General features: G+C 44.9%; 1 protein-coding gene across 1 annotated transcript; it reads left to right on the forward strand.

Annotated features, from left to right (window-relative positions):
• Positions 1-1,957: 1,957 nt before the first annotated feature.
• LOC149331359 (uncharacterized) lies at positions 1,958-9,820 on the forward strand. Its single transcript, XM_089556488.1, has 4 exons — positions 1,958-2,110; positions 4,559-4,631; positions 6,956-7,284; positions 9,355-9,820. The coding sequence occupies exons 2-4, from the start codon at positions 4,565-4,567 to the stop codon at positions 9,571-9,573; spliced, it is 615 nt and encodes a 204-aa protein (XP_089412614.1). The 5' UTR covers positions 1,958-2,110; positions 4,559-4,564; the 3' UTR covers positions 9,574-9,820.
• Positions 9,821-14,050: the final 4,230 nt, after the last annotated feature.

Below are 14,050 nucleotides of genomic sequence, written 5' to 3' on the forward strand. Positions count from 1 at the left end.
AACTATGAATGCGATCGTAATGCAGACGGAAATGCGTGTCACGCATGTTCCTATGTCCCTCAGACTTCGTGTCTTAGTGTTTTTTTTTTGTTGTTGCCTGTTACAATGCTAGCGAATGAGCGGACCTCAGGATTCAAAACCTGTTGCTTAAAGGGCCCCTGCCCACCCCCGGGCAGCAGACACTCTCTACCTCTCTTTGAGCGAGCTCTCCTTCCATTCCCTCCTCGAAATTCTTCTCTCTCGCTCCTCGTCGAGTAGGCTCGGCAAGGCAAAATCACCCCTTCCTTCTCCGACGTAAGCCGGAGGCGTGGTGTTTGTGGAGTGCGTCACAGGGTACGTCATGGCCCCGCCTTCAATAGAATTCTTTTCCTTGCTTTTGCTGCTGGGTCTGTTCATGAGGAGAGGGGGGGGGGGGGCGCTGCGGGCGCACACACTGAACGATCGAGAGGCGCGATCGGCTCGACCACCTAGACTTGTTAGCGAGCGCATCCTTTCATACATCTGCTTGTCATTCCCAGTTAGCGAGCCAACCTTTCATTTTTTTTTAGGCCTCCCCACCGCTTCACGAGCGGAGGGGCGGAAGTCGGTTCTGTTCGAAACATACTGGGAAGTGCGGGCCCGGCAACCGCCCGTTTGCTCTTCTTCATGTGTGTTTGTGTTCTGTGTGTTTGTGTCTTTTCTCCGCTCCGAAGCCCATGTCGTTCATTGGAGTCAAGGCGTACGCAAGATGTATGAAGGATAAGCGGTGTCTGTGCGGAGCGGTCCAGTGGGCGAGCAAGGGAAAGGCTCTGCTGCACTACTAATTAAAACCTTGTTTTGGGGGGCTTGCATAGAAGAAAAAAAACTGAGAAGGGAGCGCGCACGCAGAGCGTCTCGTGACGTGATTACTGCGGGGGGGGGGGGGGGGGGGGGGTGAACCAACTCCGTCAGTTTTACTATTTTTTTACTTTTTATGGCTAGGGTTCAAGGCTGTCGCCGCACGCTCCCTCCGCAGTTTTTTTTTTGTTCCTTCATGCGGGTTTGTACGCATGAGCCAGAAAAGAAGGCGCTGCGGAAAGCGTTGTGCAGACGACGCGACGCCAAGGCTACGCCCAACCTTCTCCCGTCAGTCAGAACGATGCACCAATGGGGTGCCTTTAGCGAAAGTAACCCCCCCTGACGTCAACGGGGTTCAGAGTAGTGGGGCGGGCCGTTTTTGTTGAAGGAAAGAACGAGCGAGCTTTGATTTGAATTTTCGCAGCTTTTCGGGGCGCGCATGGCTCTAGTATTTTGCAGAGGTTATCTTCGATTAAATATATAAACGAAATTCACGCTTAGTAGAGACATAGACTATAAGCGCACACTTTAAAGGATTTCGACGGCACCGGAGATGTAGCCACAGTTCTTGCTATCGAAAGCCGGTTCAGTAGTTCACTAAGTCTTGTCGAGCATCGTCAAAGACATTCGAATTTGTTGGGCCCCACAGTTTTCTTTTTGAAATCATGACAAGTCAAAATTTCTGTAACTTCTTTTCGATGCGCCAAGTGCTTGTGAATAAACGGGACGTCCTGCAATGAAAAACAGGTTTATAATAAGGGGCTGCCATTAATTTGTCTTGTTTCTTACAGCAGAGAATGGCTGTCAACAAATTAAATTTTTTGTACTTATGCTTTCACTGTCTTTCAAGCAATGCACGTGTGCTTGAAATAAGCCGGAGAAGTAAGGGTGTGCGTCAACCTTAGGTATTCTAGACGCGAACCTCAGCACACAACACCAAGAAATGTGTTTTTCTCGCCTTTCTCTCCTGACGATTATAGAAGCACTTTCCTACCGCCTCGTGCGGGGGGCGGGTCCAAGTCTCTCTTTCTTTCTCCTCCGCCGCCCCATGAATGGGACGTTAATTGAGCGAAGGTACGCGAGGGCTGAAGAAACACAGAGTTCCGACGAGGAGAGAAGTTCAGGGCCCCTTTGAGGAAGCTGTCTGATTGCGTGCGAATTAACTGCCTTGCTGTAATCTTCGGACACGAACCTTTCTCAGGCGTATAAAGATGGTCGTAGCGCACACGTCTGCTGCAGTGTCAGCTCAAAAAGACTTCAGGCAGGTTCGAAATAAGAGGGACAGCAAACACTGGTAAGGATACCTTCAAATTAGCTTTTTTTGTGTGTGTGCAGTAGCGCGTATGTGGTGCCGATTCAACCCATAATGGAGGAAACTAGCGCGCATTGTCATCACTGAGAAAATGGTAATAACTATAGCATCCACGTTAGAGGAGCAATGCGGATGCAAAACAAACGGAGTAAACAAGGTGTACCTTGCAACTATTCTTGAGCTTGCTTTAAACATGAGCGCGGCGTATCGATACCATAAGAGGCGAATGGCGCTGCTTTAAAGCTTTAAAGATGAGGAACAGCCACGCATTGCTCAGAACTTCATCAGTTGCGGAATATTTATTGACTTCACATGGTCAAATCATGCGGTAAAACTCATCAGTGATACTCGTGGCGTCGTTGCAAACATCGGGCTTACGTCGGAATACAACTAGTTATCTTAAATGTGTACTTCTTCGTAAGAAAGTCAAAATCCCTGTGGCTGTGAAACTAGGGGAATATTGCGGGACGACCAACAGAGCAGAAGCGGGGTACGATGAATGCCGTGCGTAAACTAGCCTTACTATACTTTACTTAAAATTGATTCCCTGCATTATAACAGCGCTGATGACATTCACAGCACAAGGACATATCTTGTTATTTTTTCTTTCCCATTTAGTAACATGCGCTTCTCTGCGTGAAAGCACAATACGTATTTGGATAACCGTAACTCTGCACCCGTGAAAAACTGCTTTGAATGACATTATTTACTCTTAAAGCCAGCTTCCAATTTAAGATCTAGACGACTTCTTCTCGCAAGCACGTAACTGATGCCACTTAGAACGAGCTTACCACACCTACCCGTGTTCTTCCGGCAAACAAAATATTATCGGGAAGTACAGTCGTGCACAAAAGTGCAGAGACCACGGGAATGGCGGTGGTTGCGATTTGTCTGTGTATAAAGGCGTGTCTGGAAGAAATGGGTAGAAAGACGGGTTAACTTATTCGGTCAGGCTCCCTATGCATATCTCGAAAGCAGGCGCTGCGCCGTGAGAAAGCGCTGGCGCGCAGTTCTGTCAGTTCGCGTGGTCTCTCCACTTTTGCGCACGGGTGTACGTGGCTCGTAGGGGATGTGTACCCCGAGCAGATCGCGCACTTCAGACTGGCCTTCTTTGGCCGTAGGGTGTTGGTGCTCTTGCGCATTTGTCGGTTTGGAAATTGGTGATCCCTAAAACGGCCCGCCTACATTATCTCATCGTGCTGGGCCGAGGAGTACCAGCTTTCGCGCTGGGTGTGGTGAAGCTTTCAGGTAATGCAGAATGCTGGGTGAGTTAGTGACTTTGTTTATTTATTTATTGCCTTACAAAATGTAACAGCCCAAAAGCCAAGGAGGGTGGGCAGTATTGGACGGTTTACACCAACCTATAGAATGGAGACATATATGTTGCTGCCGTTGATCTTTGAAATACGAGAGAGAAGTTGTCCATCGGTTCTGATATGTCCTTCTAGTTGTTCCTTCCTTTACTCTCTTGATGTAGTTTACTGTCTTGCTCAATTTCAACCATTTATATTCGTCACGGCTTCGTCTAGTGGGATGCCGTAGTGTGAGGAAATAATTGTTTGGTCACCAACAGCATCAAGTACAGTTCAGCTAACAGGAGTTTGCCTTGGCAACAGTGTCTTAGGTATCTGTCTTGTCAGCCCATTTAGCTGGCGCTAAACAGAACGTTTTTCTTTACGTACCTCTCAAGTATATGTTGTCTATGTTATATACATCTTTGGAGTGACCCACCTTACGTTGATCAAAACTGCGTCTTTCGAGGTATAACAATAAATAGTTAATAAAATATTCGACTCACTGAGTGCAAAAAGAAAGTAAAGCAATCGTTTAGGCCGTCTGACAATGGAAAGCTACAGCGATTGTTGACAGCTCAAGGCATATTAGCAGTATTAAATTTCTCGCGATTAGGAGCCCTGTACGCGCTCTTTTCTGAAAGCCTATTTGTTTCTCTATGCAATAATACACACGTCGTTCGATGTGCGCCATTTATGTTACATGAAAAACACTTGATAATATTCCCTCAGCCAAATATGCTTCATGCTATCATCCAAACTGTTTTCTATGTGTTGCGTTAGGGTCCATGTAAAAAAATAAATTTCAGGAAAGATTTTGTTGGTTGCGTTCATTAATGCTTACCCAATATTTGCGCGGACTGGTGCGCGAAAATTTTGTTATAGTTTAAAAAAGTTACGGAGCAAGGAATGGCTGCAAAATTTGTGGCTGGCGACTGCATTAAGTGCAAAAAAAGATTCCAGATTCGGCTCATTGGTTAAAGTTTGGTAAATGGGTCAGATAATAAGTAGTAGGGTTTCCAATTGTATAGAAAGTGTTAGGGGAACTAAAATCTCATGCAGTTTAATATTACAGTTTTTTCACATATGCGTTAAACTGATTGCTCTTCGCTTACCTCTATGACTGTTCGCCTTTCAGCGCACTATGAAGCTAGTCGCAACGATCATCTTCCAACTCCTGGGCGTTTGCTTTGTGGTTACAGCCCAAAGAGGTAAGACATGAAAAGGAAACGAATTTTTTTTTTATGAAATGCACAATTAGACTTATGTGTAAAGAGTGATGTGGATGTACGAAAATAAGGAGTGCAGACGAGTTTGGCCAAAAATATCTGGAAATTTTCATTGTTAAAACTGTGGACTGTCCACTTTGCCTTATCACAAGTTTTTCTTCAATTATGGCGCAAATATTACAATGTATAGCTCTTCTTACGAAGCGTCTTGCGCGCAATGGCTGTTATTCTATATTATTCGAAGCAGCTTTGCCGACAGAAGTTTACTCCACAAAGACTAAATTATCTTGTATCCGCAGCGCTTAACCTCCCTCAGCATACCCAGCAAAAATAAGCTGTGATAACCGGTAGAAAACAATAAATGGAAAGAAGAAAACACCACATTCAGTTTATTAGTGGAATTAGAGCCAAAACGATGGAATGAGCGCCAAAACTACTTTGCGTAGGTTCTTAGCAACGTTTATGACAGGCAGAAAACTATGTATTCAGCTTCATGACGAAGTTAGCGCCAAAAATGAGGACCAAAGTAGGAGAAAGAACACAACACGAGCGCTTCTTCTCAACTAAAAATTTAATGGAAAAACACATGATATAAACCCACCTGGTAAAGTAAGTTGAATAAGATTCGTAAAGTGAATAAGGTTAAACTTGCCCAACTTTCCACCTTACTACTATGTATTCGGCGACTAAGGAGTTCTTGTGTTCTATATGGTGTAAGCTACGTCGTAAGAAACCTAGCTGCGTTTTCCATTGATGTAATTCTGTAACATCCGTGTAGCAAACATCAAGAAAAAATTAGTTCAAATACTCGGAGCAAGAGTGGTTAATGAGCAAGAATCGTAACCCGAACTGGAATGATTTGTAAGTATTTATTTATTATTTAGTCAACAACATCAGCCCCCTCAACTGCAACACCACACAGGAGAAATAGTTATGATTGCCTATTTCTGTCGTACAAGAATGAGCAAGAAATGAGGTATTCCGCAAGGATGCAACACAAACTGTCCTCAACATCTCAGCTTGAATTGAATCACCCCTCTAAGTCACCAACCCACTGGTTAGGTTGGTGCAGTGTCAAAAATGCGCTGCAATTTTTCAGGGTTTGTTTTGATCTGGTCCCAGTAAGGTTAAGAGTAAGCAGCGTTCAGCATATTCAAGGTCGCTACTGGTGTTATGCTGACGGCCCATACTTCGTAAGGAAGAGAAGCATGAAACGACAGGGAAAGGGGATTACCACCAACTGCCTTTCGTCCTGGTCTGCTGCACGCCAAACAATCAACATGGACCTATGACCACGAAAGATACATCCGCTCATAGATGTTTTACGTGCGCCTCTTTAAGGATCCTACCTATAGTTCGAAGGCGAGAGTCCCATTTCTCGGCGTTCGTGAGTGTTTATACCATTCGGTACCGGTACCCTTACCGGCATTCACCTATGGGGCAGAAACGTGGTCGCTAACGAAAAGGGTTCAGTTTAAGTTAAGGCCAACGCATGTGTAGAATAAATAGAAGAAATCTATAGAACAAAAATGATAGATATAACGTCAAGAGACCGGAAGGTGCTAACAAAGAGGGTTCAGCTTAAGTTAAGGATGACGCAGCTATCTATAGAAACAATAATAATAGATATAATGTTAAGAGATCGGAAGTGGACGGAGTGGGTGAGGGAACAAACGCAGGTTAATGACATCCTAGTCGAAATCAAGAGGAAGAAATGGGCTTGGGTAGGGCATGTAATGCGAAGGCAAGGTAACTGCTAGTCTTTAAGGGCAACGGAGTGGATCCCAAGAAAAGGTAAGCGTAGTAGGGGCCGTCAGAATGTTAAATGGGTGGGTTAGATTAAGAAAGGGCATTTTTGTTTGCAGGCTTTCTTCACCGTTGTGGTTTTTGTAGAAATTGGGTTCAGCGCGCTCAGCTTCCACGTGCTTACTGGATATCTTTTGATACTGGAACACCAGAAAAGCAATCTTAGGACTGATACCTTCCAAAGTATCGCCTGGGAACAAACTGATTTTGAACAGAATCGATACTGTTAATATAATTAATGGTTGTTTTTAGCGCCTTTCTAAACCACTTTTTACGACAGCAAAAAGAATTTGGCCCGATTACACAACCAAGGCGAAAATTTGCCTGATGTAAAAGCTATTCCTACAAATGTCGTTTAAATATCGGTTTGCTAAATAGATGGATCCTTTGGTTTCCAGTTTATCCTTTCTGAGACATCAGATATAAAATTTATCAGTCAGCCCCGTGAAGGGGTTTGTCTCAGTTTCGTTCATCATACTTGGACGCCTTGACATCCGCAGCTACCTGCGACTTTTCCGACCTGGATGTCAGAAACATGGTGGAAGCCATTGCGGACCGGTTACCAGAGAAGCATACACCACCGCATCCAAAACCCGGAGAAGAAATACTACCTGGCCTCACCATAGGCAGCGTTGTCTACAGGAACCTGAACAAACTGAGGCCTTACGGCGCCCCGCTACCGTACTGTCATGATGGTTCAAGGTTCGTGCAAGTGGACCTGGCCTCCATACGTGAAGAACTGATGGCCACCGTCCCCTGGAAGTACTGCGGCGGTAAAGAGGGAGAAGCTTCATCGCGCGCAGATGCTAAGGTTACGCTCATATTCAAGGTGAGGTGATCTACTCGACCCATTGTACTTAAACGCCTATTACTTCCGGGGGGGGGGTGAGAGAGCAGTGAAGCAATCAAGAGCAGCGTAGTGTTGCCATGCCTACACCTCAATGATAAGGTCTACATACAATAGTTCAGTTGATCTTCCTTTTAACTTTTTTTATTGGCAGCATCCCCTGTTGGCTATGTCCGCGGTTGAAGCCTTCACGCGTATCTTGCATAGCGTTTGTTTATTTATTTATTTATTTATTTATTTAATACAGATACCTGCAGCGCCCGAGGGCATTATTGCAGGGGGGGGGGGGGAACACAATAACGTCTGCTCATTTGGCCGAAAGTACACATGATAACAGAAATATAATCACACACCTAATACATGAGGAAAAGCTTGCACTGAAGGAAGGTAACCACGCTCCGCAAATAAAATGACACTAATGAAATGAAAAAGACACGCGCAAGACAACTGCGCGCCACGTCACACATCTGATAAAAATGCGCGGAATTGACCTTCCGTGCAGCAGTGAGTGACGCCGGCTGGTAGCCTGTTCCGCTCATTGGTCGTCCGTGGAAAGAACGAGGTTTTGTATACATCTGTGCGACATTTAATCTCCCGGATCTTCCACTGATGATCAACTCGTCTAGAAAAAAAGTGAGGTTGAAGCAGATACCGGTCTTTGTCAATGCTCAGCTTTCCAAAATAGATGCGAAGCATGATTTGCAATTTCAAATGTTTCCTACGGTTAGCTAAAGATCCTCAGCCAAGGTGGTTTTTAAGAGACGTGACACTGGTTTAGAAGCTGTAATTATTGGACACAAATCTTGCAGCATTATTTTGGACGCGCTCGAGCATATCACATAAGTAAGAAAACTGGGGGTCCCATACAGGGCAGGCATATTCAAGAATTGGTCGGATGTAAGTGAAATACAGGAGTTGTTTGACATTAGATGGTGCTTTATTGAAATTTCGTTTGAAGAAATTAAGCATTCTGCAGGCTTTGGATGTAGTGTACTCAACTTGCCTCATCCATGTTAGCTTAGATGTAAAAGAAACGCCGAGGTACTTATATTCAAGTACTTTTTGCAAGGAAACATTATGTACTGAGTAATTTGTTTTTAATGGTGAACGCTTTAAAGTGAAAGAGACAAATTGGAATTTTGTGGTGTTCAAAGACATTTTCCATTTTGAGCACCAGGACTGGATGGAATCCAAGTTTCGCTGTACCTTTAACGTATCAGAGGAATTTTCCAGAACATGGTAAACGAGACAATTGTCAGCATAGAGCCGAACTTTGCAGGTAAGATCCAAAACAATACCATTGATATAAATCAGAAAGATGGTCGAGTTCTTCACGACAATTCTTTCAGCCTGTAATATTCCTGATGCGAATCGTAACTTTGGGGCTAAAATGTTTTCGCACATTCGGGAACAAGAGGGCACTCTAAAACTTGCAATTAAATTTTCTATTCTGGGCTAATGCGTATGCTGTTTAGAATTTATTATTCAGGCTTAATTAATGATGAAATTTTATTGGCACCGGGGATTTTATAATAGCATTCCACTGCACAAAACATGCACACAGATGTGTTCCCTTGAAGCCCTTGTAGGGCGAGTACAATGTACCTGTGCAGATATTCGCACTGAACCGTCAGGGACCGGTTGGTTTAGGTCTCAAGGCTGTTGAGTGTTTCATTCCGGATCACTTAATTTGGGTTCAACTAATATCGGGTGCACACCTAGACCCCAACATCGTTTACTGCACAGCGACGGTTTGCAGTTTTGCACCCGTGTAAAAGAAGAAATGTTTGAGTGAATGTTATTTTTCTCACGGCAAGATGGCTCAAGACTAACATATGAGCTTAGAAACCATAAAGCGACACTTGCTTACGTAAGAGGCTGGACCAGCGCTTGGGTGTTCTGTTCCACCTGCCGTTAATTGGGCTGGTCAAAAGAGAACACTCGTGAATTTCTGGGCTATCAACAATCTTACTGAAGTTAGAGATTATTTGGAAGAAATCTATGAAAATTTAAGTTATTCATTCATGAAAACGCTAAATTTTTCTTCTCCAGGTGGTCGAAAGCAGCGGCGACAATGCAACGAAGCTGGTCCATTACAACGGGCCGAGTTATGTGAACGTGGATACCAACTACGTGCGCCTGGATGGAGCCGGTGATATGATAGGATTCATCTTCGGCTCCATGAATACAATTCTGCCTAAGCTGCCTGAAGCGTTCTGGAAGGAATTGCTCACGCACCAGCTGCGTAACATACTCAGGGAAATAGCATGACTTCGATAAATACGCCATGTTCATTACAAACGCAGGAACCATTTGCAGCCCCAACTGGTTTCGACTTCTGTTGTCTGACTATGCCATTAAAGTTATCAAGAAGATCGACACTGCACGGGCCAGGAAACCACGGCGCAAGGTTTTGCGGCATGTAGCGAACGAAACACTCACTGAAATCGCGTTATCTCCTTCATGACCAACTTTTGTACAAAATACTTCTTGAAATAAAATCCTGCACGAGCAATGAGTTGCTGGCTGGCCTCGATTTTCAGGAGCAGATTTCCAGACTTCTCTCTGGACGGCATCTGTTACCAACCTGGACCTGCCCCTTCTTTAATCGCCTAGTTCGAGGAAAAAAAGCGATGTGCTTCAGACTTATCTAAGCGTTTCTTTTCACGAAATTTACCCCTTGTTTCTCTCTGCGACGTTTCTTTACTCACTCAATCACACTTAAATAAGGAATGTGGAAGGCAGCTTATTATACCCGTAACCATTCTTGTTCCACAGCACGGAAAACTGCACAAAGTTGTTTATATTGTAACGGAAAACCGGGCGACAGTTAGTTAACACTGAAACCTGTACGTAGCAAATTATTTGCGACAAACGCAATCCCCTCGGCTCAGGGGTTGCAAGTTATGAGCGAGAGTAGTAGTAGTAAAAGACTTTTATTCGACCATAATTTATAGGCCGAGCATGTCGACCGCCTGGGCGACCAGAAGTCGCTGTTCTTCTTCCCCTTCAGCGCCAAGCCAGTCGAGCCAGAAATTGTTCCCGATAATGCAAGGGAATGAGCTTTCGGACACGCGGTTGCAGGAGGAGTGTTGCCTGAATAGAGCGGAACGTCTCGCGCTTTCTATTCGTTGCATTTGCGGCTGCTGGTGTTGAAGGTGGGGACGAAGCCTGCCTTCGGTAAATTAAAGAAAATTTTAAGGCGTCCACAACCCCGGCATTCCAGATTCTCCCAAAGTATTCCAAAAAATATGCAGTGTGATCCTTTTAACATTTACAGAATTTTCGTTTCAAAACTATCATAGATACTTCGGCGAGGTCGGTTGACTTTGATTGTACAGCGACGCGGAGATTATGTACGCCATGTGGATCCAATTATTAGAAGAATAATTAACTAAAATTAAAGAACAAACTTAAATAATATTTTTGTCATAGGTAAAGGTTAAATCGCAAAATTCATGGGTGTGCACATGGAAGGTAAGCTGCGTTTTTAATTTTTGTTAATCTCTAATCTGCTTAGAAACATCGAACGTCAGAAATATGCATTTCGAAGCTTATTCAGTGGCTTTCCTCTACTGCACATTTGTGAAATGGCGTCTATCGAACTTTTTATGCAGCAAATACAGGTGCAATTGGTGTATTTGATGATGTGCATGTCAACTTGATTTCGACGACGATACCATGCACAGACACGCCATTTTACACATAGGTAATGCGAAAAAGCCAGCTCAACAACCTTTCAAATGCGTATTTTTCGCGTTGGATATGTTGAGCCACATTGCAGATTAAGAAATTTTAAAAACCGGGCTCCCCGTCTACGTTAACGGCCGTAAATTTCGCATTATAACCTAGCCAACCGAAATCAAAAGTGGAAAGTTTATTAATTAATTATTGCTAAATAATAATCTACATATTGATCCATATGAAATACATGATATCAACCTTGCTGTACAGTTTAGCTCACCAGATCACACCGACATATTTCTCACAGGTTAAAAAAATCTCTAAAAGAAATCAACCTTTATAGTGAAACCGCGACGTGTTCACTCATGGACACAAACAAAATTATTGCCCTTATTCTTTGTTCTGTGTTGTAATCAATCAATCTGATCTTTGTCTCTGTGCTGGCATTGATCTTTGTCAGCGATTTGCCCGTCGTCCTCCAGTGCGCTTCTCTCCTATTTGTAGCCGCCGCGGAGGATTGATGGTTACGGCGCTCGGCTGCTGACCCGAAAGCCGCGGGTCCGATCCTGAACTTTCGCCCTTCATAGTCATACCCCCCCCCCCCTCTCTCTCCCCTAGCCAGAACAAGGAACAACGCACTCCCCACAGCACTGTGACAAAGGACGGCCTCCCTCCTTTTCCTGCCTAGACTCTGTTGCAAGCAGAGTGCGACCATGCGGAGGTTTCATTCGCTTGAAGAATATTAGCGTGTCGTCGGGGTTTGAGATCGTTTGGTTCGAAAACAAGCCTTGAGAGGAGACGAGTTGCCGGTTGCAGCTACAGCGAAGACGCACTGATATTTATGGGCATGGAGTAACGGCAAAGTAACGTGCGATACTTTTTTTCGGTAACGGTAACGGTAGCGTGTTACCTTTTTTTGTAGGTAACGTAGGGCAGTAACGCGTTCTTTTTTTTATAGCGTAATGAGTAACGTATTTAGCTACTTTTTTTCGGTAACGCCTACAACATTGGTAATAAGAATACTAATTTTTAAAATTGCAAAAATGAGAAGAACCTCGCCACAGTGTATGTGTAAATTTGAACCATTTCTCGCGCCATTCATTTCCCGCGCCTGCGGCGAGCGCAAAGCATCGTAAACCAAATTGCGACAGTCCGTGACGAATATACCACGTGACAATCTATGCCCCGTCCGCGCTGCGAAGCTGGACAGAGCAGTTTTGTGCGATGCTTCGGTTACGCGTGAAAACACCCTATGCAATGTTTGAACAATAGACCGATGCGATAAACTGTTCCCTTCGGCTTCTGGCTGTAATAGCGACGTACAAAAAAATGCGATTACGGCCCTTATGAGCTTCCCACAGGAGAGGCGTATGGAGTAGGAACTCAAGGAAGTGACATTGCTCTTGCTTGTCAGCCGCATCATGGATACCGAGTCTTTCACCTAAGATGATCTACATAAATGAAAAAGAAGCTTTTCGCAATGAAAGAACGCTTTTTTCAGCATATCACTGTCAGCGGTGTAGCGCACCGCATCAGAATATAACTGATAGCGCTACCCAGGTGTTTAGTTAAATATAACTAAACAATTCACTTTTTGACTACTACTCTTAAATCATCAGAAATCCAGAGGCATGGAGCGCACCGTAAGCAATATTCGTATCAGTTTTAGAATTTAGAAGGAGCCGGTGCCTTCGACGCTGTTGCCCAAGAGATTTTGCCTATATAGCACGAAAATACATTCGTTTCTGAAAGCGTACAGGAAACGAAATCTCCAGTGCGCGTAACTTGTCGAAATAACCGAAATTCGTTCGGGCACAGCGCCTAGGGAAACTGTGTTTTCGAAATTCTAAAATGTGATTCGGATAGTACTTAGGGTGGGCTCCGCGCTGTGAATAAATGAGGAGGCTAGCAGTAATATTCAGAAAGTTGACTATTGAACATTAGTTAACCAACCCACTACTTTGCACACGTTAGCAGTTTTCTTAATCACTACACCGCTGACAGCGTTATGCTCAAAAAACCCTCGGCTAAAACAAGGACCACATTTTTAAAAATATCTGAACATCGTAGGTGAAATATCGAGTATATTCATTGCTGCCGTGAGCATCTTACGCCAGCTTTCTTCTCCCTTGCTTATAGACTAATAAATAAGGGCAGGTCACATTTTGGCAACAACGTAGTGCTTAACCTTCTTCCTTCTTCCCTCTCTCCTTTGTTAGTTTATTTTGTTGAGCGCAAGGAAACCTTCTTGTTGTGTCCCCTTATTGCTTTTGTGTGTGTGCGCCCCCTCCTAACGACCACTCGCATTCCCCTCCTAACGACAGTTCGCATCCTCCTCCTAACGACCACTCAATCCTCCTCCTAACGACCGCTTGCCCCTCGTCGCACGCTGTCGCCAGAGGCCCCCCCACGGTGCGCCCCCGCACCCTCCTCCTGTTCTGGGAAGCCACTCCCTTCCGTGGACGCTTCTCCACTCCCTCCTTTCTTCGGGCGGCCAGTTCGGCTCCTGCCTCGGTCGACGCTGGTCGCACCCTCTTCAGCTTTAAATAAACGAAGTCTAAAAGTACCGTGTGCGTCTTTCGCTGCATTCAACACAGCGACCGGACACGACAGTGGCGACGAGAAAGTGGATTCGACCCGCGCTACGCAACGCTATTGACAAGCCATGGCTACGCGAGGGTTTCCCAATCAGATACCAGAATTCAACGGCTCATCGTGGTCATCGTGGGTTGGACGCCTTCAGTTCTACTTTGAAGCTAACAACATCACAGACCCAGCCTTGAAGAGGGCCAACCTGCTGACGCTGTGCGGGGAGCAGACCTACGATACTGTCTGCGCCCTTATTCAGCCAAGCACACCAGCGGCAGTGTCTTACGACGACATCGTAAAAGCGCTGCAAAAGCACTACGACCCAAGGCCATCCGAGGTCTACAGCCGGGCTCGCTTCCAACGACGAGATCAACTGGAAGGAGAAACTGTGAGCGCCTACGTAGCCGCGCTCAAGAAGCTCGCTGCCGACTGCAATTTTGGAACGCTGTCGACAACAGCTACCGGGCAGGAGGGA

This window comes from Amblyomma mixtum, chromosome 8, assembly GCF_055824585.1.
Source record: "Amblyomma mixtum isolate Tamu chromosome 8, ASM5582458v1, whole genome shotgun sequence".
Classification (NCBI taxonomy): domain Eukaryota; kingdom Metazoa; phylum Arthropoda; class Arachnida; order Ixodida; family Ixodidae; genus Amblyomma; species Amblyomma mixtum.

Bases quoted from the DNA above. Each gene is read 5' to 3' on its own strand.
- LOC149331359 (XM_089556488.1), top strand. From the start codon at position 4,565: ATGAAGCTAGTCGCAACGATCATCTTCCAACTCCTGGGCGTTTGCTTT. The intron at 4,632-6,955 runs GTAAGACATGAA...TGACATCCGCAG, and splicing joins TGTGGTTACAGCCCAAAGAG to CTACCTGCGACTTTTCCGAC. The intron at 7,285-9,354 runs GTGAGGTGATCT...TTTCTTCTCCAG, and splicing joins AGGTTACGCTCATATTCAAG to GTGGTCGAAAGCAGCGGCGA.